This window comes from Rhinichthys klamathensis, unplaced genomic scaffold, assembly GCF_029890125.1.
Source record: "Rhinichthys klamathensis goyatoka isolate OS25496 unplaced genomic scaffold, OSU_Roscu_1.1 h1tg000597l_1, whole genome shotgun sequence".
Classification (NCBI taxonomy): Eukaryota; Metazoa; Chordata; class Actinopteri; order Cypriniformes; family Leuciscidae; genus Rhinichthys; species Rhinichthys klamathensis.
In genome coordinates, this window is record NW_026607053.1 from 513,411 (window position 1) to 537,992 (window position 24,582).

The 24,582-nt window shown below is 39.4% G+C and overlaps 1 protein-coding gene across 4 annotated transcripts in view; it reads left to right on the forward strand.

Annotated features, from left to right (window-relative positions):
• cpeb2 (cytoplasmic polyadenylation element binding protein 2) overlaps positions 1-24,320 on the forward strand; it is a 32,514-nt gene extending 8,194 nt beyond the window's left edge. Inside the window, exons 3-11 of one of the 4 annotated variants that reach the window (XM_056240425.1) lie at positions 6,294-6,384; positions 11,217-11,267; positions 15,334-15,357; positions 15,879-16,052; positions 17,339-17,428; positions 17,602-17,720; positions 20,981-21,095; positions 21,214-21,395; positions 23,328-24,320. In XM_056240425.1, the coding sequence (XP_056096400.1) occupies positions 6,294-6,384; positions 11,217-11,267; positions 15,334-15,357; positions 15,879-16,052; positions 17,339-17,428; positions 17,602-17,720; positions 20,981-21,095; positions 21,214-21,395; positions 23,328-23,555 (1,074 nt within the window). In that variant the 3' untranslated portion in view covers positions 23,556-24,320. The remainder of the gene's footprint in view (positions 1-6,293; positions 6,385-11,216; positions 11,268-15,333; positions 15,358-15,878; positions 16,053-17,338; positions 17,429-17,601; positions 17,721-20,980; positions 21,096-21,213; positions 21,396-23,327) is intronic. The other 3 variants (XM_056240426.1, XM_056240427.1, XM_056240428.1) reach the window with 3 other exon arrangements.
• Positions 24,321-24,582: the final 262 nt, after the last annotated feature.

Genomic DNA, 24,582 nt, shown 5'->3' on the forward strand with positions numbered 1-24,582 from the left:
AAACACCTCGTGTTTAAACCTCTCCTGATACAAACTGCTATTGTTACTTTTTATTTTAGTATCGACTTCGTATCACATGACTACTGGTATTTTTGCCATCCTTACTCTCTACAGTTGGCTTATCTTATTCAGGCCCTGTGTGCTAATGGCTATAGATGTGCTATTGAATTAAACCAGTTTAGTTGTGACATATTTAACATGCCTTTCTGTCATTAAGAGCTGTTGTTATGGTCTGCCACAGAATAACTCATTGTTAGTTCGTACTTTATTTCGGACCGGATCAGTGTTTGGCACGTCGCAGCTAATTCCGTTAAAGCGGGGCCTAACCGAACTGAAAGGAGGAACCTGAGATGAGTGTGGCCTGGCCTTCATCACTTTCTTTCCTCCTCTCTCAGGAAACAGGTCCGACTCTAGTAGCATCTACGGTATTGTTCATTTCCATAAACAGGGTGCCGTTTGGGATTCCTCGCATTCCACAAGCCTCTCCTCTCTCTCCTCCTCTCCTTCTCCGTGTTTGCTCTGCGTTCCAGAGATCAAATGCGTCATGTGCTGAAAAGAGAAACAAAAAAGACGGAGGGAGGAGGAAAGGACAGAGATAAAAATGCTAGCCGCATTTTTAAAGATTTCATTCGGTTTCCCAAGATTTTCTTTGAACTTTTAACTTCGAATGTTTAAATTCGAAATTTTAATGGCGGTGTCGTAGTCGCAATGTGTTTGAATCAAGACAGGGTGGAGTCTGAATCCACATGTAATATGGTCTTGGACTCGAGGTGCGCTTACGTCATGTCGTAATTACCATAATTGTTAAAAGCGTTCTCGTAAGACTTGGAATTTTTCTGAGAGATCCGACTTGTACCACCTGACAGTTGCAGATTCATTGCCATTGATACTGTTGCTATAGAAATACATAATTGCGAGGAACGCTCAGAGAAGAATGCCATGTGTTGTAATTCTACACGTCACGTCATCTTGTAATTACGTCACGGTGTGAACGCAGCATCAGTCTTCATATTTCATTGTGTTGGTCTTGTCATGAACTGAGAATGTGGTCTCAGTCTTCAATCACACTTGAATGAGCTGGTCTCGACTACAACGGTAGTTGTAGGCAGGAAAAAGAGGTTATAAAATTAAATATATTATTTAGAATTTGAATTATATTGAATGGTAGCATAATAACCCAAAGTCTCAGATCAGCATGAGTCTTCAGGCCGTGTTGTTCACTGGAGAACTGAGCTGCTTTTCAGACACTATTTCTGGCAATGTTGCTAAAACTATATTTAGCCCCTTCCAGCCTCGGGCCGTCTGTAAGCTCCGGCGTGAGAGCCTGCGAATAGGACTGGAGACAGAAAACAGCACAGGACTGATATTAAACCTGCTCTACCTGTGGGAGGCAGATGGCCGTGACATATCCAATTGGAAACATCTGCGCTTGACGCGGTCAGCACTTGCTCCCTGTGCGCTTTCCAAACAATGTCCATCATACATTTATGTGTCAGTCAGGGTATCTTTATATATTTACGACGGAGCCTCATACATGACATGTGGAAGAAATAATAGATAGTGTGGCCATCTCTATTCATTTTTTCCCTAGTTTTAAGTTCAGTCAGTTCAATTTAGTTAAAACAGTTCAATTCTGGCCACAAAGTAGAACAATGTACCCACAAATTAACTTAAACATCGAAACGAATTAGTACAATATGGCCATGAATTTAATTAACCACGAAACAAATTAGTACGATGTGGCCACGATTTAACTTAAACATCGAAACGAATTAGTACAATGTGACCACGATTTAACTTAAACATCGAAACGAATTAGTACAATGTGGCCACGATTTAACTTAAACATCGAAACGAATTAGTACAATGTGGCCACGATTTATCTTAAACAGCGAAACGAATTAGTACGATGTGGCCATGATTTAACTTAAACATCGAAACGAATTAGTACAATGTGGCCACGATTTAACTTAAACAGCGAAACGAATTAGTACAATGTGACCACGATTTAACTTAAACATCGAAACGAATTAGTACAATGTGGCCACGATTTAACTTAAAGATCGAAACGAATTAGTACAATGTGGCCACGATTTAACTTAAACATCGAAACGAATTAGTACGATGTGGCCACGATTTAATTTAAACATCGAAACGAATTAGTACGATGTGGCCACGATTTAATTTAAACATCGAAACGAATTAGTACAATGTGGCCACGATTTATCTTAAACAGCGAAACGAATTAGTACGATGTGGCCACGATTTAACTTAAACATCGAAACGAATTAGTACAATGTGGCCACGATTTATCTTAAACAGCGAAACGAATTAGTACGATGTGGCCATGATTTAACTTAAACATCGAAACGAATTAGTACAATGTGACCACGATTTAACTTAAACATCGAAACGAATTAGTACAATGTGGCCACGATTTAACTTAAACATCGAAACGAATTAGTACAATGTGGCCACGATTTAACTTAAAGATCGAAACGAATTAGTACAATGTGGCCACGATTTAACTTAAACATCGAAACGAATTAGTACGATGTGGCCACGATTTAATTTAAACATCAAAACGAATTAGTACGATGTGGCCACGATTTAATTTAAACATCGAAACGAATTAGTACGATGTGGCCAGGATTTAACTTAAACATCGAAACGAATTAGTACGATGTGGCCACGATTTAACTTAAACATCGAAACGAATTAGTACAATGTGGCCACGATTTAATTTAAACATCGAAACGAATTAGTACAATGTGGCCACGATTTAACTTAAACATCGAAACGAATTAGTACAATGTGGCCACGATTTAATTTAAACATCGAAACGAATTAGTACAATGTGGCCACGATTTAACTTAAACATCGAAACGAATTAGTACAATGTGGCCACGATTTAATTTAAACATCGAAACGAATTAGTACAATGTGGCCACGATTTAACTTAAACATCGAAACGAATTAGTACAATGTGGCCACGATTTAATTTAAACATCGAAACGAATTAGTACAATGTGGCCACGATTTAACTTAAACATCGAAACGAATTAGTACAATGTGGCCACGATTTAATTTAAACATCGAAACGAATTAGTACAATGTGGCCACGATTTAACTTAAACATCGAAACGAATTAGTACAATGTGGCCACGATTTAATTTAAACATCGAAACGAATTAGTACAATGTGGCCACGATTTAACTTAAACAGCGAAACGAATTAGTACAATGTGGCCACGATTTAACTTAAACATCGAAACGAATTAGTACAATGTGGCCACGATTTAATTTAAACATCGAAACGAATTAGTACAATGTGGCCACGATTTAACTTAAACAGCGAAACGAATTAGTACAATGTGGCCACGATTTAACTTAAACAGCGAAATGAATTAGTACAATGTGGCCACGATTTAATTTAAACATCGAAACGAATTAGTACAATGTGGCCACGATTTAATTTAAACATCGAAACGAATTAGTACAATGTGGCCACGATTTAACTTAAACATCGAAACGAATTAGTACAATGTGGCCACGATTTAATTTAAACATCGAAACGAATTAGTACAATGTGGCCACGATTTAACTTAAACAGCGAAACGAATTAGTACAATGTGGCCACGATTTAACTTAAACATCGAAACGAATTAGTACAATGTGGCCACGATTTAATTTAAACATCGAAACGAATTAGTACAATGTGGCCACGATTTAACTTAAACAGCGAAACGAATTAGTACAATGTGGCCACGATTTAACTTAAACAGCGAAACGAATTAGTACAATGTGGCCATGATTTAACTTAAACATCGAAACGAATTAGTACAATGTGGCCACGATTTAATTTAAACATCGAAACGAATTAGTACAATGTGGCCACGATTTAATTTAAACATCGAAACGAATTAGTACAATGTGGCCACGATTTAACTTAAACAGCGAAACGAATTAGTACAATGTGGCCACGATTTAACTTATGCAGCGAAACGAATTAGTACGATGTGGCCACGATTTAACTTAAACATCGAAACGAATTAGTACAATGTGGCCACGATTTAACTTAAACATCGAAACGAATTAGTACAATGTGGCCACGATTTAATTTAAACATCGAAACGAATTAGTACAATGTGGCCACGATTTAACTTAAACATCGAAACGAATTAGTACAATGTGGCCACGATTTAATTTAAACATCGAAACGAATTAGTACAATGTGGCCACGATTTAACTTAAACAGCGAAACGAATTAGTACAATGTGGCCACGATTTAACTTAAACATCGAAACGAATTAGTACAATGTGGCCACGATTTAACTTAAACATCGAAACGAATTAGTACAATGTGGCCACGATTTAATTTAAACATCGAAACGAATTAGTACAATGTGGCCACGATTTAACTTAAACAGCGAAACGAATTAGTACAATGTGGCCACGATTTAACTTAAACAGCGAAACGAATTAGTACAATATGGCCACGATTTAACTTAAACATCGAAACGAATTAGTACAATGTGGCTACGATTTAATTTAAACATCGAAACGAATTAGTACAATGTGGCCACGATTTAACTTAAACAGCGAAACGAATTAGTACAATGTGGCCACGATTTAACTTAAACATCGAAACGAATTAGTACAATGTGGCCACGATTTAATTTAAACATCGAAACGAATTAGTACAATGTGGCCACGATTTAATTTAAACATCGAAACGAATTAGTACAATGTGGCCACGATTTAACTTAAACAGCGAAACGAATTAGTACAATGTGGCCATGATTTAATTTAAACATCGAAACAAATTAGTACAATGTGGCCACGATTTAATTTAAACATCGAAACGAATTAGTACAATGTGGCCACGATTTAACTTAAACATCGAAACGAATTAGTACAATGTGGCCACGATTTAACTTAAACATCGAAACGAATTAGTACAATGTGGCGTAAAACACAACACAGATTGTTATATAAATATATTAAAATAACTGTAAAGCTGGGCTGAAAGAGGGCGATAGGAAGTGATGCGGGCGGCAGTAATCTGGTGTTATCCTGCCACACAGCAGCTGCTGTTGGTTAATGGGTGTATGTGTGTTTGCTGAAGATTCACCATGATGGACCACATACTACAACACTTCATACTGCACCATAATGTACAGCTAGAAACTACAGCGACTCATTTTTATGAGGCCTGATTACAAAAACAAAACACACATCCCAAGCACACAATTATAATGATGTTCTCATAATAATTTTATTTAGCCAGACTTGTGTTGCACATTATTAATTTGTATTTTATTTCCAATCATATTTCAAACACTTCAAAACCATCATGTCGAACCGTGCGCATCTGAAGTGTCTCAGCTGAAGGAAATAATCCATCTTTTAATATATCGGCCGAATTTTCTTATCAGGCCGATAACGATAACACCAAACATGAACATATATGGGCCGATACCGATATGGTGGCCGATATATCGAGCATCCCTATATGAAAGTGTACTATCTTTAAGTGCACTTAAGTGGACTATTAATGTTATCTGTCAGTACACATATACAGAAAATATACATACATGTGCATATTCACCACAACTAAGTGCACTTCTTTTCCACAAGGGTGGTGATAATGAGGCTCCCCTGGACTTGCTCTTGTGCTGTGTGCTGTGTTTGTGTCAGTCGTGAATGTGTTTCCTGCAGTGTGTGCACACACAGGTCTAGTGGCGGATATAACTGTGTTTATGTTCACATTCCTTCTTGGTCTCATTGCGGTAATGACACAGATATCTGTGGCACGTTGTTAGGCAGGTGTTGTGATAGGGAGATGGGATGCCCCGAACAAACTGGAAGAAGGATATTCTCGTAAAGCAGCCGAATATCCAAAACAAGCGACACACACATCCCGCCTTAAAACAGCCACGCATCGAGACCAGTTTGGCTGAACTTTCAGTCCAAAATACACTAAAGCTAACAAACCTGCCTGGTTAATTCCACTTGGACAGCTCTACAAACAACATTCCAGAGGGCTGCAATCTTGTGTCCCAGAATCCGGTCTGCCGCAGTATTCCCGGGATTCAGGGGTGACCGAGCTCGCGCACGGCTCGGCCCACCCAAACATGCTCTATTCCTGCTTACAGCGATCAGCTCGGATTCCCTGCGTTTGAGGGAGCCTGTTTGCTCCTGACTGTGTGCATGTAATCCCATAACTTCACAACACTCCCCGTTTCCGTCTGTATTGCACATATTGACACATCCCTCAACTCTGTTCCTCAGGATCGGTCCAGGATGTATGACAGCTTGAACATGCATTCGTTGGAGAGCTCCCTGATCGACATCATGAGGGCGGAGCAGGACCCTTTGAAGGGTAAGAGATGTTTCCTGCTTGTGTCATGGGAGTCTTATAAGGCTTTGGGAGACTGACTACATGTACATTGAGGAAGTAGAGGACAGATTTCACATGTTGTACGTGGTTCATAGGTCTGTCTTCATCACGGTCTTAGAAGAACCAGCATTTTGTACTGATTTAGCTTATTTTCTGTACTATTGATTTGTTCATATAATTGAGAGCGTTGCATTGAGCTTTGTGATTCTAGCCACTTTTGGTTCTACAGATAAATGTTTCTTAATATCAAAAAGTGAGCTTATAAAATGGATAATTGTGCCTCTTAGATCTGATTAGATGATGCTCAAAGGGGTTGTAAGGCAGCCACATACACACATGGACACACAACAGTTAAATTAGGATAATAATGTACTTTTTTTTGTCAGTGTCTTTTTGTCAGTGTCAGTGCAACAGTTTTTTATTATTAATTATTTCCTTAAAAATTAAGAGACTTCTTTCAAAAACACATAGAAGGAACCATTAACCATTCAACCAAACTACTGTAGCAATGTCCTCGCTTCGAGCCAGGAGGACTTCCTTCCTTCCAGAGTTTGCATGTTCTCCCTGTGTCTACGAGTGCACTGGTTTCCCACACAATCCAAAAACATGCAGTATAGGTGAATTGGAGACGCTAAATTGTCCATAGGTGTGAATGCGTGTGTGTGTGTGTGTGAGTCCCCAAGCCATTTCATTGGGAGGGTTGGGGAAAGACCTGGTGACCTACCCCAGAGAAATTCACAGACAGTCTCTCGCGTATGGCAGGAGATATGGCCCATAGAATCACCAAGAGTCAGATAGGACTGAAATGGTTAATGAATGAATGAACGGATGATTGTTTGTGAGTCGAGTCCCAGGCTCACGGTTTGTGTGGTGCTGTGGATCTGGGTGTGGCACTGCGCCACAGTCACTGTCTCTCTCACTGGAGCTTCTCGCTCAGCCTGCTGGAGCAGATGGACCAGACACATGGGGCGGCACGTACTGCAGAGACCGAGAGAGAGGGAAGGGCGTGGGTATACGGCCTATATTTAGCTCATGCCACCCTGTGTGTGACAGATAAAGGACGGGAGAGTGAATGGGGCTCAGCTTCCACAGGCCCTCTTCTAAAGGGGTCATGACATGGATATTTTTATTATTTGAATATGTTCCTTGAGATTAGCTTCTAATGCTATTAAAGTTTTTTGCACAAAAAACAAATATATATGAGGAAAAAGGATTATTTTCAACCCTCACTCTGAAATGATCCGTTTTTAAGGCGTTGCTCCTTTAAGGCTTGTCAGTAAACGGCCACTGTTATGATTTGCTAACGTCATCGCTCAGGAAGCGGCATCAACGTCTATCACTATTCCACATGATTAGGTGTTTTTAAAACATTATCCATATCAAACCGTCGTTTACAGACAAAGCATTATGAAATCGTTTACTTGCGTTTTGTGATGCAGCTGCTGTCAGATTCAATACAGCTGGCAACAAGTTTCTCTGCGAACTCTCCGCTCAATTACAAAACAAAATGCTCCGAACAAACATGTAATCCTCCGACGAGATCCGGGACGCCATTAAATGAAACCATCCACTTGTTTCCGATGCTAGGATCTTTCTGAAGTCTCTACACAAATGAGTAAAATAGCTGTTTAAAAACTGGACGAGTCAAAATGAACGTTCTTCCATTTGTCCTGTTGTCGACAGACTCAAGTGTGTGAGGTATTTCAGAAACTGAACACACATCTGTATACTGTATCAGTGTAGACAGCGTCAGTCATTATAAATGGGTCCTGTTTGCCTTTGTCGCGACGCTCGCATCCGGTGTAGGAACATGTCAGCCATTAAGCGACTGAACACCAGTGGGCGGGGCCTGTGGTGCGATGATGTATAACTATCCGTCGATGCTCTGGAGGCAGTCATATGCAAATATATTTGCCCGTGTGCCGTCACAGATCCCGCAATATCAAGAAGGACGTTTTAAACTATGAAACTTACAGGATGTTTTAATGGTACAAAGACCTCTAATATATCGAAAGATCTAGGCAAATTTCTCAAAATTCACCTTATTTACTTAAATCTCGATCCTGGTCTAATTTAGCATAATTGATAATGCAGCCTTTCTAAAATATTGCCGCAGTTAACACTGTGATTTAAAGTCAGCATGAAACAGAAGTTGAGCTAGACTTTTCGTCCCTATTGTGACGTATATCCGAGTGAAACGGCTTCTGGAACAAGGACAAATGTAGGGCGGGGCTTGATTTTGTCCACGGGGAATAGATTGGATGCTTGTGGTTTGCTATTGGTGGATCTCATGTGAGTGACAGGTTGCCCCGCCCCCCATTAAACATCATCAGAGAAGAGAAGAGAAGAGCCGATATAGGGAGGGGAAGTTACTTTGAATTAAGATTACGGGGCACATGAGTTAAAATAATGATGTGCACGGATAGATCATTTATAATAAACACTGCAATATTCTTTAAAACAAGAATGTTGAATAAAGAATAAAAGCAAATAACAATATAGAAATATTATTATTTGGATTCACTGAGATGCTCTGGAATATTCTGTTTCAGTCAGGAATATCTCATTATGGAAGTATTACAGCTTTCAAATGCTATTTCAAGTTGACTTTAATGTGGGGTTAACAGTAGGAAACCACCAAATTATGATCTAAATGTTTTAGTAGTGGTGGTGTAGCTAAGCTACCTGTGCATTACCTGCGCTTTAGCTTTTCCAACATGCCGACGTTGGCTTAATCGAACAGACCGTGGGAGATGTGCTGAGCGAACCACTCCTGAGAAACCCGCTCAGTAAACGATGGCTCAGTTAATGGGTCGTCACGAGTGTTTGCCAGCATCAGGGAATGTGCTGACACTAGCTGAAGCGCTCAAAACAACACACCGCTGTTGAAATATTAAACACTTGGCAGAGATACCGGACCACTTCCAGTATTGGTTTGTCTTGTGATGTTATTGTATGTCATCACAAAGCAGATGAAACGAAACCATTGTTTGACCGTGGAAGGACGATGAGAGCTCTGTGAAACATTGTAATTGTTTCTAGGAGCTTCTGCGTTTAATAATTGGACAACAGATGGTATGTGTGAGTGTGTGTGTGTGTGAGTGTGTGAGGACTTGGAAGAATTACAGCTTATTGTCTGTGTACCTGGACGTTTTCTAAAAAAAATCTGTCTGACTAGATTAGGGATAAATCTCAGGAGATCATGTCCAGGTCACATTTGACTCCCAAAATCAGACAGAAAAATATTTTGAATACATTTTGCATGAAGAAAATGAAGCCCTGCAGAAAAAAAAGACTACTTTTCCCCACTACAATATTATTTGTACATATTTATAGTTTTTTTTGCCTTAAATAGTTCTTTTTATTCAAAAAGAAAGAACAATATATTTTTCTCTTTAGAAAAGAGAACATTTGCATCTAGAAATCTAGAAAATAAGTAACTCCATAAATTCATAAACACAATGGCACACAATGCAAACAATAATGACTGGTTTGTTGTTTTCAAATTGTTTTTACTGAGGCTTTCAAGATGATTTTTGCAATTTCACCAGAACCTTGTCTATGTTAGCAGGCTAGATAACATTACCTGGGAATTTGCAGATTTTGCAACAACAATACAGAACACATCACAGAAAACCAAACATTTAAGTGTGTAACACCGTGTGGGCCCCTCGATCTGACCGGGCCCTGGGAATCATCCTAATGTTACAGAGTCCCTGACAGCCACTCATTCAAAGGGAATTTTTCTGTCTTAAGTGCTCACATGTTAAACTGGGATGTGTCATGTGACAGAGCTTCGGGATCTCTATGTGTGCGTCTGGGGTCAAACTTAAGGATGACCCTAATAACACAGCAAAGCTAGTTCATCATTACTAGAAACATTCATAATGAGGGACAGGGGCTCTGTTTCAAAGCCCCGTTCACACAAAGAATGATAACTATAGTGATAACTATATTAGCTCCACACCAGCAAACCAGAACGTTCTGTGTATTATATGCGCAGGCTGCAGTTTTGCGGTCTGCCACTTTAAATACCCGAGCCAAGTTCTGATTGGCTGTCAATGTTTTTATCGTTAATTAATAAAGAAATAAATCTGAAAGTGATTCAAGTGATGTAGTTCCTTTGTGTCCTTAGCATAATAACTGTGGTGTTTCACCGTTCTCATACAATTAAAACGATTATTACAACTCTGTAATTATTGATAAAGTTATCATCCATTGTGTGAATGGGCCTTTAATAAAGTGCATTAGTGCCAGCTGCTTTGGTTCTGGAAGGATTTTTTTTTTCCATTCACTTTTCCCATAGGGGTCCATTAACAACCTCTGAGTTCACAGCAGTTCTGTCTTAAAGGTTTATAAGTTATTGTTGTAGTTTTCCTATGGAAAACTCAGTGGCTGATTTGGATGCTAGCTTCAAAACGGCAGGGAAAGCATCATCTTTATGTAAAGCGCATGAGAGAACCAACTCCCCATTCATTCTCTGTTTTTAGCATAATGCTAAGCTAATGATATGATTTTCTAACCTTGGTTAGGAAAGGTTGTTCTGGTCTGTTCCACCGAGTTCGTAACAGTGCAATCTGGGTTTGCCTTCTCTAGATGTCTAACGCTGCTCCCCTACATAGGCAGCTTTCTAGGTGTTGTAAGATTGACACCATGTTTCATACTGCTCTCTCTCTCTCTCTCTCTCTCTCTCTCTCTCTCTCTCTCTCTCTCTCTCTCTCTCTCTCTCTCTCTCTCTCTCTCTCTCTCTCTCTCTCTCTCTCTCTCTCTCTCTCTCTCTCTCTCTCTCTCTCTGTCTCTTCTCTCATGTTCAGGCCGTGTGGGATGTCCCCACCCCGGCGCTGATGGCCTACTCATGCTCAATGGTAATTATGACAGTGAGCTACAGTTTTTTGTTTTTCTTCTATCTGTAATATGTGTGTAGCAGAGGCCATCTTGAGAAAAAGATGGGAATCTGGGAGTCTAGATGTGACATACTCTTGTTCTGTGTGTTTTAGCATGACTGACCTCAACTATTATTGTTATAGTAGTAATGCTATTTAATTACTGCTAAATCTTTAAACGTTTCTTGAAGGTACTTTTGGACCACAATAAATTATTTTAAAGAAGATTTTAAAGCGGGTTTTATGTTTTATAATTGAGGCCCCAGTGTAGTTTAAGGCTTGATGTCTTCATCTGTCAATCTGAAAGACTCTGCATGTTGTTAGGTTTAAAGTCTTTCATACTTGTTAGTCATATTACCACAGTTGGCTCACTTTGCCACTCTCAAATGTTCTCGTTTAACTCATTTATGTTTGTGTCACATTGCTGTTGTAATGTTATGTTACAGATACTTTCGCATTTGAATTATGTCGTAATGGAATTTCAACAATTTAGCATTTTATGCATAGTGTATTGCAGTCTTGGCTGACCAATCAGCTCGCTGTATCCAGAGGGCTCCGTCCACTTTTAGCCAGCGTGACTGAACTCTTGCTCATTGTGTTTCGCCACGCTCGGTTTAGATCACAGTCTCTGAAGCCTCGCAAAATTGTGGTTTGCTCTCTTGTGATGCCATATTTCAGAAACAGCTGTTGCTTTCTTTTTTTGGATAATTGGATCATCAAAGATTAAACTCTAAAAATAACTGTGATTGTAGCCAAAAGGCTTCGTTTTGTTTGCTTTGTGTCTTTAATCAGTAATGTTTACCAAGACAAGCATCACTATTACTACGGCACATATTTAGGGTTAGTAATCTGAACTAACTCCTAACCAGAAGCATTACACATACGATATTAGTCTAATGGACCCCCCACAGATTTACACTGATGGATTGACCTGAGCCATATCTATCCATTTGGGAATGGAGTTGGAATTGGTCCAGTTGTCGACATATATATATAAAAAAAAAGATTTACAAATCCGTTTTGAACTACATTCATGTGGTTTGAAATCCTATTCAAATCGCATTTCTGGAAATCTGTTTCCCGTGGTTCATGTGACATTTTACACTCCACGTAAAACGTAAACGTCACACGTTGTAATAGGAAACATGCCTCAAGTCGTGTTGTTGCAAAGTGCCGGACGAGCAGAAAATGACAATATAACGGAGAAGTGTTATGCTGTCAAAATCAAAATTTGCCTAAATACGTAACGGCCAATGGCGATAATTAAAAATATCAACTGACATATCGAGCTTGGCTATAAATCATTAGACCACTACACTGTAAAAAAAAAAAAAAAAAAAAAAAAAGTTGTGCTAACTTAAAAAAATAAGGCAACCTGTCACTTTCAACTTTTTAAGTTAACTTAACTAATTCGCTCCAATTAAAGTCAACTTAAATAATGTTATTCATCTGAGTTACAGGTAGTGTTTTGAACTTAAAAATTCCTGTCATGGTAAAAAAAAAAAAAAAAAAAAAAAAAAAAAAACAACTTGAAAAGGTAAGGCAACATATCACACTCAACTTTTAAAGTAAGCTCAACTAATTTGCTCCAATTAAGTCAACTTAAATACTTTTCCATATAGAACCTTTTAAAGGGGTCATGAACTGGCTTTTAAAAAAATGTTATATTGTTGTCTGAGGTCAACTTATGACGTTCGCTTGGTTTTTACATTCAAAAACATCAAAATGAATAAGTAATAGGCTATTTTCTACCCTAGTTTTGAGCCTAGATCAAAAACGCTCAGTTTTTATGGGCGTCTCGCATTCAGAAGACTTGGAAGTAAACGCCCACTGCTGTGAGTGGATAACAGTTTTGTATATTATAATGAGTTATTTAGCTATGCGTGTAATGCGAGAATCGGTGGGCGGGGCTAAACCGGCCATGTTGAAGTAGGAGTTGATCTTCTCTTGCGGGGGTGGTGTTTTATCCTCGTTGTCGTCATAGTTCCCCACTTTGAAAAACGAGTCGTTTGCTGAGGCTGGTGTCAATAAAAGCTTTTATTGGACTAACAAGGACGTTTTCAGTTCTGAAATTTACAGGATATTCTTATAATTTGATGACCTATTAGATGTCAAAAGCTGCGGTCACCGTAATTTTGCCAAGTAAGACATGGTCCTGGATCAACATTCCTGTCCCAAAATGTAGTCCTTACCCAATCCCAACCCCTAAACCTAACCCTACCCATAACTTTTCCCTAAAATCAGAGGGTAATGAAAGGTGAATAGCACTGATGTTTAAGTACTTCACCCTGGTTCTAAACCTAAACTTGACATAAACTGTAAACTTGTCCCTCAAATCTGATTGGTTGATTGGAAAGTTGATCCAGGATCAACAAAGATGTGGATCCAGGAAAATGTGGTACTTGGTGAAATCACGTTCACCGTCCATCTGCACTCACAGTCAGAGTGTACTTTGAAAGGCACTTATTTTATATCAAAGTGAAGTGTAGACAAGAATATTTGGGGCTAAATAGGGGTAATGGGATTGGGACCAACCTGAGCATGTTCATAGCCCTCTGCACCACAGCTCTGACAGACTTATATGTGCTGTTGAACTGGTTTAGCCGCTAGTTTGGGTCACATGAGCGAGAAGGACGTGTGCTAGTTTAGATCACATGATTTCTAAGAGCAGTCACTAATGTCAGTCAGTTGATCCACTGGAACGTGTGCTGTCTGTCATGTGATTATATGGAGTGACACAGTGGGAAGAGGTTTTCTGGAGTATTGTGCTTTGAGGAATGACAGCAGGGAGGCTTCATTCTTGTTTCTTCACTTGGTATTAAAAAAAAACACGCCTTAAGAGGAACTATCACAGTTAAAATTTTGAGCACACCTTTACATTGAACCTTCAGTCATCTGAAAAGACCAGTTTACTAGTTTTGATGCTGGTCTATCTAGGGTGGGCGGTGTAACGGGTTAAATATTTTTTTTTTTAAACCATTCATGTGAGAAATATGAGAAATACAGTAAGCCACAGTTCTGTCTCATGACAATTCACAACTATTTTATGTTTCAGCTAATTCATATGAATTTGTATGACTTCATTTGTACATTTTCGGAAGGTTTGGTTTAGGACTTGAGGTTGATGCTAACTCTTTTTTTTCATACAATTCATACATTTTTCTATAAATCACATTGTACGAATTTGGAGTAAAATCAGCTGGCGCCTAAATGGTCAAATACACACAAACATTTGTCAAAATGCTTGTCATGGCAAGAATACACATAAACACAGTCAGTGTCTTTATCGTAAACAGCTGATGTGTGTCAGTATATTGGATCGGGTCATTAGGTCTTAAAGTGACAGTGGCCTAATATAAATGTTTGGTTGGATTAAAACGAACCCTGGTGCGATTGCTCTGTTAGTGCGGTTCAATTGAATAAGTGTGAACGGATTCCTGACGCTGTTTTATCTCATTTAACCGTTTTATAAGCTCTCCACGAGTTCTCAGCGGGTCAAAATACCATCATATGTAGCTACGCACATACAACGAGCGCATTTATCCAGCATTGTTCTGGATGTTCGGTAAGTTCCTTGACGATATATATCTGCATAAAAGCCGACCAATCAGGTTGTGAACATACAGTATCCCTGTGCTTTTAGGTTTGGTATCTTTAGGTTCAGTGTTAAAATGCCAATGTTAATGCTAAGCGGACCAGGACTCAATGTTTTTATTTTTTTGGGGGGTCAGGATCAAATGAACCGAACTACAAGTGTGAACACACCCTAACATTAATCAGGCTAGTATTCGTTTTTGCTGTGGTATTAAAATTGGTATCGTCTTGTGACATTTTACTGGTGTCTTAACAGCCTTATTTCCAGCCAAAAGAATAATGATATCATGATAAATATCGTTGTATATGAGATTCTGGTCACATCGCCCACCCATAGGTCTAGCCATGATGACCCGCTGTACTGAATAAACCTCTATCTGTATTTACACAATCATGAAGTTAAGCGTCAGTCAGCTGTTTCATAGTGGTCTGTATTGTTTCTGTTCACATGCAGCCAGGAGCTATGGGAGACGACGAGGTAAAATCTACTCTGTTCATTACGCTATCTGTGTTAGCATGGCAACATTTGATGTGTCTGTGTACGGTGTATATGTGTGTACGCAGTGACATTTCTATCTTCATTGACTAGGAATAACTTGGATCAGTTTATCGGTATAATCACAAGTCTTCCGTGTGTTTTTGAGGCTTATGATGACTGAGAACTGAGCAGTTCATGATGCAAACAGGCATTATTGACACACATAAAAGAATTACACTGGCATTATATATATCGATCTCGGGAGGTCTGATCACAACTGAACAGCGCTGATCATAAGTGTAAACCGGGTTCAGATTGATCTGATCTCTCAAACCACATTCAGAGTTAGTCAGAGACAAATGTGCTACGATAAACGAGTTTGTGTCCTATTGCACCTTAGACATGAATAACCACTAACATGATGTATCAGAAGATGCCGTTTGAGATGTTTAATGCTGATCAGATCACCCGAGATGGATGTCGATACATGGGTGTCTCACCTGTCATTCACTCGTTCACAGGACGCTCCTCCCTCTTCCCCATTGACGACGGTCTCCTGGACGACGGCCATGGCAACCAGGGTGTCCCGGGGGTCCTGGGGTCTCCTCACTGTTACCCCCATCAGAACGGGGAGCGCATCGAGAGGTTCTCCCGCAAAGTGTTTGTGGGCGGCCTGCCCCCTGACATCGACGAAGGTGCGTCAACGGTCACGCTTTGCAACTGCAGATATTTGTAACGTACACACATGTAATTGTATGTGATGTTTAAAATGCCATGTCAAATGTTTCAAAATCAGCAATATTATATCTTAAACATTTTAATTAGAGAATGAATGTATTTATTTATTTAAATTTAGGTTTTAGAAAGTATTTTATATTTGTACACAATGTAAAAAAATTACAATAATTCATTTTAAAATTATATTATATTATATTTATATCAAATAATTTATAATAATGAATTCTGTTATGTTATTTTATATAATAATAATAATATGATTATATGATATTTCACTCCGTCTAGATGTTTTTGAAGGCAGTTTTTGTTTGTACACCTCCTCTCTGTTTGGCAGTCCAATTAACTGGATCAATTAAAAAAAAATATATTATAATAATTATAAAATTATAGAATATAAAATTATTATAAAATTATAGAATATAAAATTAATAGAATATAAAATTATATTCTATTTCAGAATTAATAGAATGTGTTATAATGGATTCTAAAAATATATTTTATTTTATTTTATAATATTAAATTTCCCTTATATTATATATTAATTATTATAATAGAATTTACAATAATGGATTCTTAAAAATGTTTTTTATTTTTTATGTAATATAGTATTTCACTTCGTATATATGTTTTTGAAAGCAGTTTTTGTTTGTACACCTCCTCTCTGCATGGTACTCCAATTAATTGGATTAATTCAAACAATTTAATATAATAACTAATTCTAAAATTGATATTATATTGCCTTACATTTCCTTATAATATAACATTATTATATTATATTATATTATATTATATTATATTATATTATATTATATTATATTATATTATATTATATTAACTCTTAATTAATGTTTTAGAAAGCAGGAACCTCTTCACTCCTCGTCACCTGTTCTTCCACTCTCTGGTTTCGTCTTATTCACTATCACAGTGATCCACAGTCTTTCAGATGCACAAAAGACTCTGCAAACCTGTTTCAGTCTTTCCCTGAAGCCACCTAAATCTTTCTGCCATCTCTCTGGTAGCAGATTACTCGATAACAGCACTGAGACACATAACACCCACAGCAGATCAGCAAACAAAATGGCTGCCGCTGATGAGAGATGTTGATTGACTGTCCGTCTCAAGAAAATTTGACACCATTCAAACTACTCGTGCAGATTAAAATCACTGTGTTTCCTGTATGCAAAGGTTTCTGCAACCGTTCCTGCAGCTCTCTCTGATTCTCAGTGTCTCGTCTTTCACACAGATGAAATCACAAGCAGTTTTCGGCGCTTCGGTCACCTGGTTGTTGATTGGCCGCACAAAGCAGAGAGCAAGTCTTACTTCCCTCCTAAAGGTACGTCTAGAAAAATCACCGCATTAATGGAAATCCAGGATCTGCATGTACATACTAAACTCTTTGTAAAATAACAGTAAACTCTGAGACATCACAAGCCTCGTGTGCTTTATCTTCATCAAATTCGCCATCCTTTGATTGACGGATGGACTGTGTGGTGGGCTTTTGTCTAGGTTACGCCTTCCTCCTGTTTCAAGAGGAGAGCTCAGTGCAGGCCCTGATCGAAGCCTGTCTGGAGGAGGATGGCAAACTCTACCTGTGTGTGTCCAGCCCCACCATCAAAGACAAGCCTGTGAGTCCACATACTGCGCCCTATTCAAACGATCTAAGCGCATGGTCTAAAGCGCACGGCGCAAGTGCACTTCGGCGAGTCCGAATCCACTTTTGTTAGTAAAACGACAGGATAAATGGTCGACGCTCCCGGCGCATGGTCTAAAAGCGTTGTCCCTATTCTCCTAATGAGTAATGGGTGTGTTTTGGGTGTAACGTGTAATAAACCAATCAGAGTCTCATCTCCCATTCCCTTTAAAAGCCAGTTGCGCTCGAGCCATGGCGGATTCGCTATTTACATGGCGGGATTTATAAACGGAAAAACTGAACGCTTCTCTAGTGAGGAAACGGCTCCGCTCGTGCGCGTGGTTAAAGTGCGCAAGCAGACCATCTACGGCAGGGGTCCCCAACCCCCGGGCCGCGGACCGGTACCGGTCCGTGGGTCATTTGGTACCGGGCCGCACAGAAAGAATAAATAACTTACATTATTTCCGTTTTATTTATTCACACATTTACCTGTTCACATATCGTGTCTTTTGCGCGCTCAAGTTTGTTATTTCAAATGTAGGTATGCGCGCTCATAATGGAAGCGACGCGCCCGTTTTATCCAAGCGCGCCCGCGCCGCATCGAGATAAAAACATCTCAACTTTTCAGAATGCCGCAAGCAAGCGCACTGTAGGTCACGTGACAAGAACCAACCAATCATCTTCCACACTGTAAACTGCTGCACTAGTTACTAGTAAAAAATATTTTTACTAAAAATATTAATGCTCACAACTGATTCCTTGTTAAATCCATTATTGTTTATACAGAATTGTTCTATATTCTATATATAAATGTGTATGTGTTTGCTGTTTCTGGTGTTTTATGACCACTTCAGTTATAGTCTAACCTCAGACAAATACAGAGCCGTTGCGCAGGAGAGATAAGTTAGTTTCACGGCAGAAGCTCCGTTTACTGATGCTTGGGCCAACTTTTCTTAAAATATAATCAAACTGATCCTTGTCCACTCTGAAATAGGCTTTGAACCTCCCATTGTCCAGGCGGAGCTCCTGAATCAGCTGGTGAAATTCCCCATGGTTTTTGCGTTTTTGTAGTATCGGTTGCACGGTCTTGCACCCAAACACTGCAGCGTTTTTTTTTTTACTCTTCTTAGTAAATAAATCTTGTAACAGAGTTACAGCAAGGGTTTTTCGGTGGTGGAAATCCATTGCTGAAATTTCCTTGCTGTAACGGAGAGCGCAGCTGATGGTTGCTTAGCAACGACAGACGCCTCCGGAGTGCAACCTCGCGCCTAGCGTTTTCTACGCGTTTTTAGGAGCACCTTAAAGGCCGGTCCGTGAAAATATTGTCTGACATTAAACCGGTTCGTGGCGCAAAAAAGGTTGGGGACCGCTGATCTACGGGACAAGCCGGATTCACCATATCTTTATGTACACAATACACAATCCTTTTATTTTCAATATTTGGCATGTTTGTGTGCTGTTGTGCGTCCCTGTGTGTGTGTAATAAGCTGAGTGTGCGTGCGCTGTGCACCCGCCTATAGGCGCACATTACTAACGCTCTCTTTAAATAACAAAAAAATACTGCGCCATTGACTTTAGAGCAGGTTTCAGTTGGTCAACGGCTCAGTCTATTTCAGTTCCTCAAAATAGCAACGCGCCTGAACACACACTCGTTCTCAGACCAGCAGCCCATGGGGGAACACATGGGCGCAAGTGCATTTGATATTTGAATAATGTGGCGCAGGGCGTGAAAATGAAAACTGCGTCGGGCTGAAACTAGCGAACGAACACTTGCGTCGCGCCTGGCGCCGCATTGCACCGGGTGTGTCATAGGGCCTTTTCAGGGGTCTGGGCATGATTTCTGGCCCATGTGTGAACACTACAAACGATCTCAGACCTCTTAAAAGCAAACCGAACCGAGAGCATCTCAGGAGGCGGTCTGAGTACGGCTCGCTTTCAGCTGACACTGAACTAGATCCAAAAAGCAACAGTATGAACACAAAGAGGTCTGAGACCACATTCCTACTTAAGTGGACCGAAAAAGGGACAGTGTGAACGTAAAGAGATCTGGGTCCTTTTTCACTTGGTTCACCTCTCGGTCCACTCAAAGGAGTCTGAGTTCGGTTCTTGTTAAAGAGGACTCAGGTGTGAAAACACCCTTAAGATCTATTTAAACCGAATGTGACACAACAAAACATCAGTTTGTGTAAAGAGAACTTCAGTTCGTCAGAACAGAGAATAAACACCCGCCATTGGGTTTTAACGACGTGGTTTTGTTGCATTGGAACAGCTCTGATCTTGAATATGCTCTGACTGTGAAATAGAAGTACACTTCAGCATACTTCATTACAGAAATATTATATTTACCGGTAAGTGCGAACTGAATGTAATGTCTCCGGACACTTGATTACATGTTATTTACAATTAAATGAAAATGTATTATAGTTTAAATGTATATTAAATTGTTTTTTAATCCACCTAAGTAGGACTTTAGTACATCTTTAAATGTAATTTCATAATTACTTCTATTGAAGTATGGTTAAAGTGTACTGCTAAATGTGCTGAAAAGCATTTATGGTGAACTAAGATATACTTTAATGTCATTTCTATTGTGTATTTAAATATATATGTAATTACACATTTGTAATAATAAATTTGCAATTTAGTACATTTAAAATATATACATTTTAAATGTAATACTAAATAACACACTAGTTAATTGTATGATGTTAGTCAACCCATCAAAACAAGTGTACTTCTTTAAAGCACGACAAAAGATTATTATAGCATAATGATTTTAAAATGCATTTTAAAGTAACACTTTTAATTTGACATTATTGCGAAGTGCATTTTTTAAAAGTGCATTTAAGTGTGTTAAGAAACAGTCGTGAAAGTGTACTCTATTTAAGTGCACTTATTTTAGTTATTATTACTCAATCTGTTAGTACAGTTTTTTTCAAGAATACACTTTTAAAGTAGTGCACACTTCTTTTTCGCAGTAGCACCACATAAGATCCACGGGGAGGAGTCGGATCAAGATCCGAGGGGTGGAGATGGGTAGGATTAGGGGTGGGTTTAGGGATTAGGGGTGTGTTTAGGGATTAGGGGTGTGTTTAGGGATCAGGGGGCGGAGATGGGTAGGTTTAGGTATATGTAAGGTGGGAGGAGTTGGATCTGGATCCGACTCCTCCCCGTGGATTTCATGTTCTGCAGTGAGGACCATCTCCTTTTTCGTGGTGTTTGACACACACGATCTGTGTGTGGTGTTTGTTTCAGGTCCAGATTCGCCCGTGGAACCTGAGTGACAGTGATTTCGTGATGGACGGATCTCAGCCGCTGGACCCTCGCAAAACCATCTTTGTGGGAGGAGTGCCACGTCCACTGAGAGCTGGTACACCTAACCTGTGCCAATAATCCCCATTTATTTCAAACAATGTGACAGTCAAATCATGTTCTCAATCTATATATTGTTTTTATGAGTTTTCTTTGTGTGTGTGTGTGCTCTGCAGTGGAGCTGGCCATGATCATGGACCGCTTGTATGGCGGCGTGTGTTACGCGGGCATCGACACGGATCCCGAGCTGAAGTACCCCAAGGGGGCGGGGCGTGTGGCCTTCTCCAATCAGCAGAGCTACATCGCTGCCATCAGCGCCCGGTTCGTCCAGCTGCAGCACGGGGACATCGACAAACGGGTAACCGGATGCCACTTACGCGATTCTTTGCTACATCCAGAATAGCACACTTACACTTGCTGTTCCAGTAGTGTATAGTATTCACTCTGTGCTTTAAATGTTCTGTATGGTATAACCAAGTGCTAGATTTGGCAAAAGGTGCATTATAACAAAGCACAAGAAATACTGTAAACCACAGTGCAAGAGGTATTTCTTCCAGTTCTTCTATTACATTGAACATAGATGGTCAAAATAAGTGCATCTTATGTGAAAAAGAAGTGCACTTAAGCTTATTTTTAAAACAGTGCTTGTTACAGAAATAATATACTTAAGGGCGAACTGAATGTAATGTTTTCTGACACAATAAATTAAAATGCATTATCATTTAATTTCAGATTAAATACAGTTTAGAGTTTATTTTGGCACATAATCAGGACCTTAGTCCTTTATATGTAATTTAATAATGACTTCTATTGTCTTTGAAATATGGTTAAAGTGTAATGCTGAATGTACTGACAAGTATTTATGGTTAACTAAAAAATACTTTAATGTAATTTCTATTGAAACTTGTATGTTATGTATTTGTAGTTACACATTTGGAATGAATTTAGTACATTTTTCAAATAAATTGATTTTAAATGTAATATCAAATAACACACTACAGGTAAAATTATGATCAAGTACTTTACATATGCTTTAGTATGTTAGTCAACACATCAAAGTAATTGTACTTATTTAAAGCACGACAAAATATTACTAAACCCGACTATTTAACATGTATTTATTTAACGTACTAACATGTGCACAAAGTTTACTTAAGTGTGTTAAACTCCCCCTGTAGTCGATAATTTTATCTCTTAAAACTCATCTTTGATCACCAAAATTAAATTTTTTAAAAAACTATTCATGGCTTAAAGGGTAACTAAACACTAAACCAACTTTTTTTAATTAATGATCTGTAAGACTGGGGCTTTATTAGTGCTGTTCATTGATTCGAGTAACTTTTTTGACATTTGGGTATAAAGTGTTTTAATTCTACAATATATGGTGTAAAAACGTCTGAGTGCTGCCCTCTTCAGGTTGAACGGTGGCTACTGCTGTTGAATTTTCCTATTGGATGTTTGCGGTAGTTCGTGACGGTAGCGGTGAGAGCTGACGTAAGCAGGTTTCAGCTTACCACGCACTTGGTACGAGCTACCACGCCCATGACAGTATAAAAACCATCTTGTTTCGTCAAAACCACTGTAGCGAGTCAGGAGTTGGAATTGCGAGTATTGAAAACGATCAGGATAGAGTATCCGTTCATCCCCTCTATCTCCGCTGGGCTCCGCCCACTTTTCCAGCATTTTTCAAATATTGCCAGTGGGTGGAGTCAGGCTCTGACCAGGGGTTTAGTTACCCTTTAAAATGGCTTGAATTATGGTAATTCGACACCCTTGCCTCATTTAGTATGCGCGGTTCTATGAATATGCAAATGAGCCCCGCCTCCACTCACTCACTCAGCTCAGAGATCCACTGGTTGGCGATCACACGTTGATCTGATTGGTTACAAGGTCGTTTGTGACGTCAGAAACACCAGCGATTTCAAGCCATGTTTTTGAGACTGTCTTTGGTTCACTGCAGTTTTAAGCAGAAAATACTCAGCAATGCTGTCGACTTATGAATTTACACATGGTTTGTCTTAAAGCGTATTAAAAACACCACATAGACACATAAACAAAATTAAAAGCTTGATTTTCACCACAGGGGGACTCATAGAAATCATAATACCCTATTTTCTTAAAGTATTACAACATTTGAATGAGATACTGATCTTGAGTAATTCATGGCTTATAAACGTATCATTATTTCACCCGTCACATTATAGTCCACACTAACTATATCACAGCACTGTTTATTGATGACTACATCAGCTGCTGTACTGCGTGTTTTTCTGATTTGTGCGTCACACAGGTGGAGGTGAAGCCGTACGTGCTGGACGACCAGCTGTGCGACGAGTGCCAGGGAGCGCGCTGCGGAGGAAAGTTCGCCCCGTTCTTCTGCGCCAACGTCACCTGCCTGCAGTATTACTGCGAGTTCTGCTGGGCGAACATCCACTCCCGCGCCGGACGCGAGTTTCACAAGCCGCTGGTCAAAGAGGGAGCCGACCGTCCCCGCCAGATCCACTTCCGCTGGAACTAAAGATGGGAGTCCCTGGAGAGCCGGGAACGGCAGCATGCAAGACGAAGCGGAAACATCGCGTCTGCTACGGGGAGAATAAAAAAAAAAGAAAAGATGCTTAGTTTGACCCCCCGAACCCAAGCTGTCAGTATAGAGTAATTAACCGTATACAGTATATAGAGAATATATATATGTCTATAAATATATAAATATATCTTTATCTTTTGTAGCAGCCAGAAACACTACAAGCCTCAGTTTATTTCACCAAACCACTTCTTTCTCCTCCCTCCCTCCCTGCACATCTCAGGCTCGGAACAGAGTTTTTTGTGGTACCTTCGTGTTTTTTAAAAAGGAGATTAAGTAAAAAAAAAAAAAAAAAAAAGAGATTGATTTTTTGTAGTTTTTTCAAATTATTTTTATATGTGAGATTTAAAAAAGTAGAAACGAGAATGTTTTTTCGCTTGGGGGGGCAGCCTGTCTGTTCTGTTCATTCGTTCTGTCCGTCGCGTGTCCGTCTGCTGCTAAATCCCCCCCTAGTGGGCAAAGTGCGCAATTGTCTCTTGATGACGTAATCTCTGATGCCTGCCCTGGATCTCGAACCAAAGGTAGCAAAACGCGCGGCCTGAAAACGAGACGTTTGCCGCCGAATACAAAAAAAGGAGTAATATTTCCCCCCTCCCCCATTGTTTTCACTCCAATGTGCTCTTAGCAGGAATAGGAATGATTCAATAATGAATTACTGAGACTTTCCATTTTCCACTGGCAAAAAAAAACAAGAAAAGACAATACCTCAGAATATTAATCTGGCTTGTTGTTGCTCTACTCTTGCAATTTAATCACAAGCTATAGAAGAAGCTTTGCTGCTATATAGGATGTAACGAATAGATAGTGTCGGTGTTCTATGAAATGCCATTGTGACGTCACTGGCGATGTCACGCACAGAAATGCAGTCCGTTCCCTCTCGCACGACATGGCCGATCGGCGCCATGAAAACACAGAATGTGAACTCTTTCGTGCATGTTTGTGGCTGTACATCATTTGCATGCAG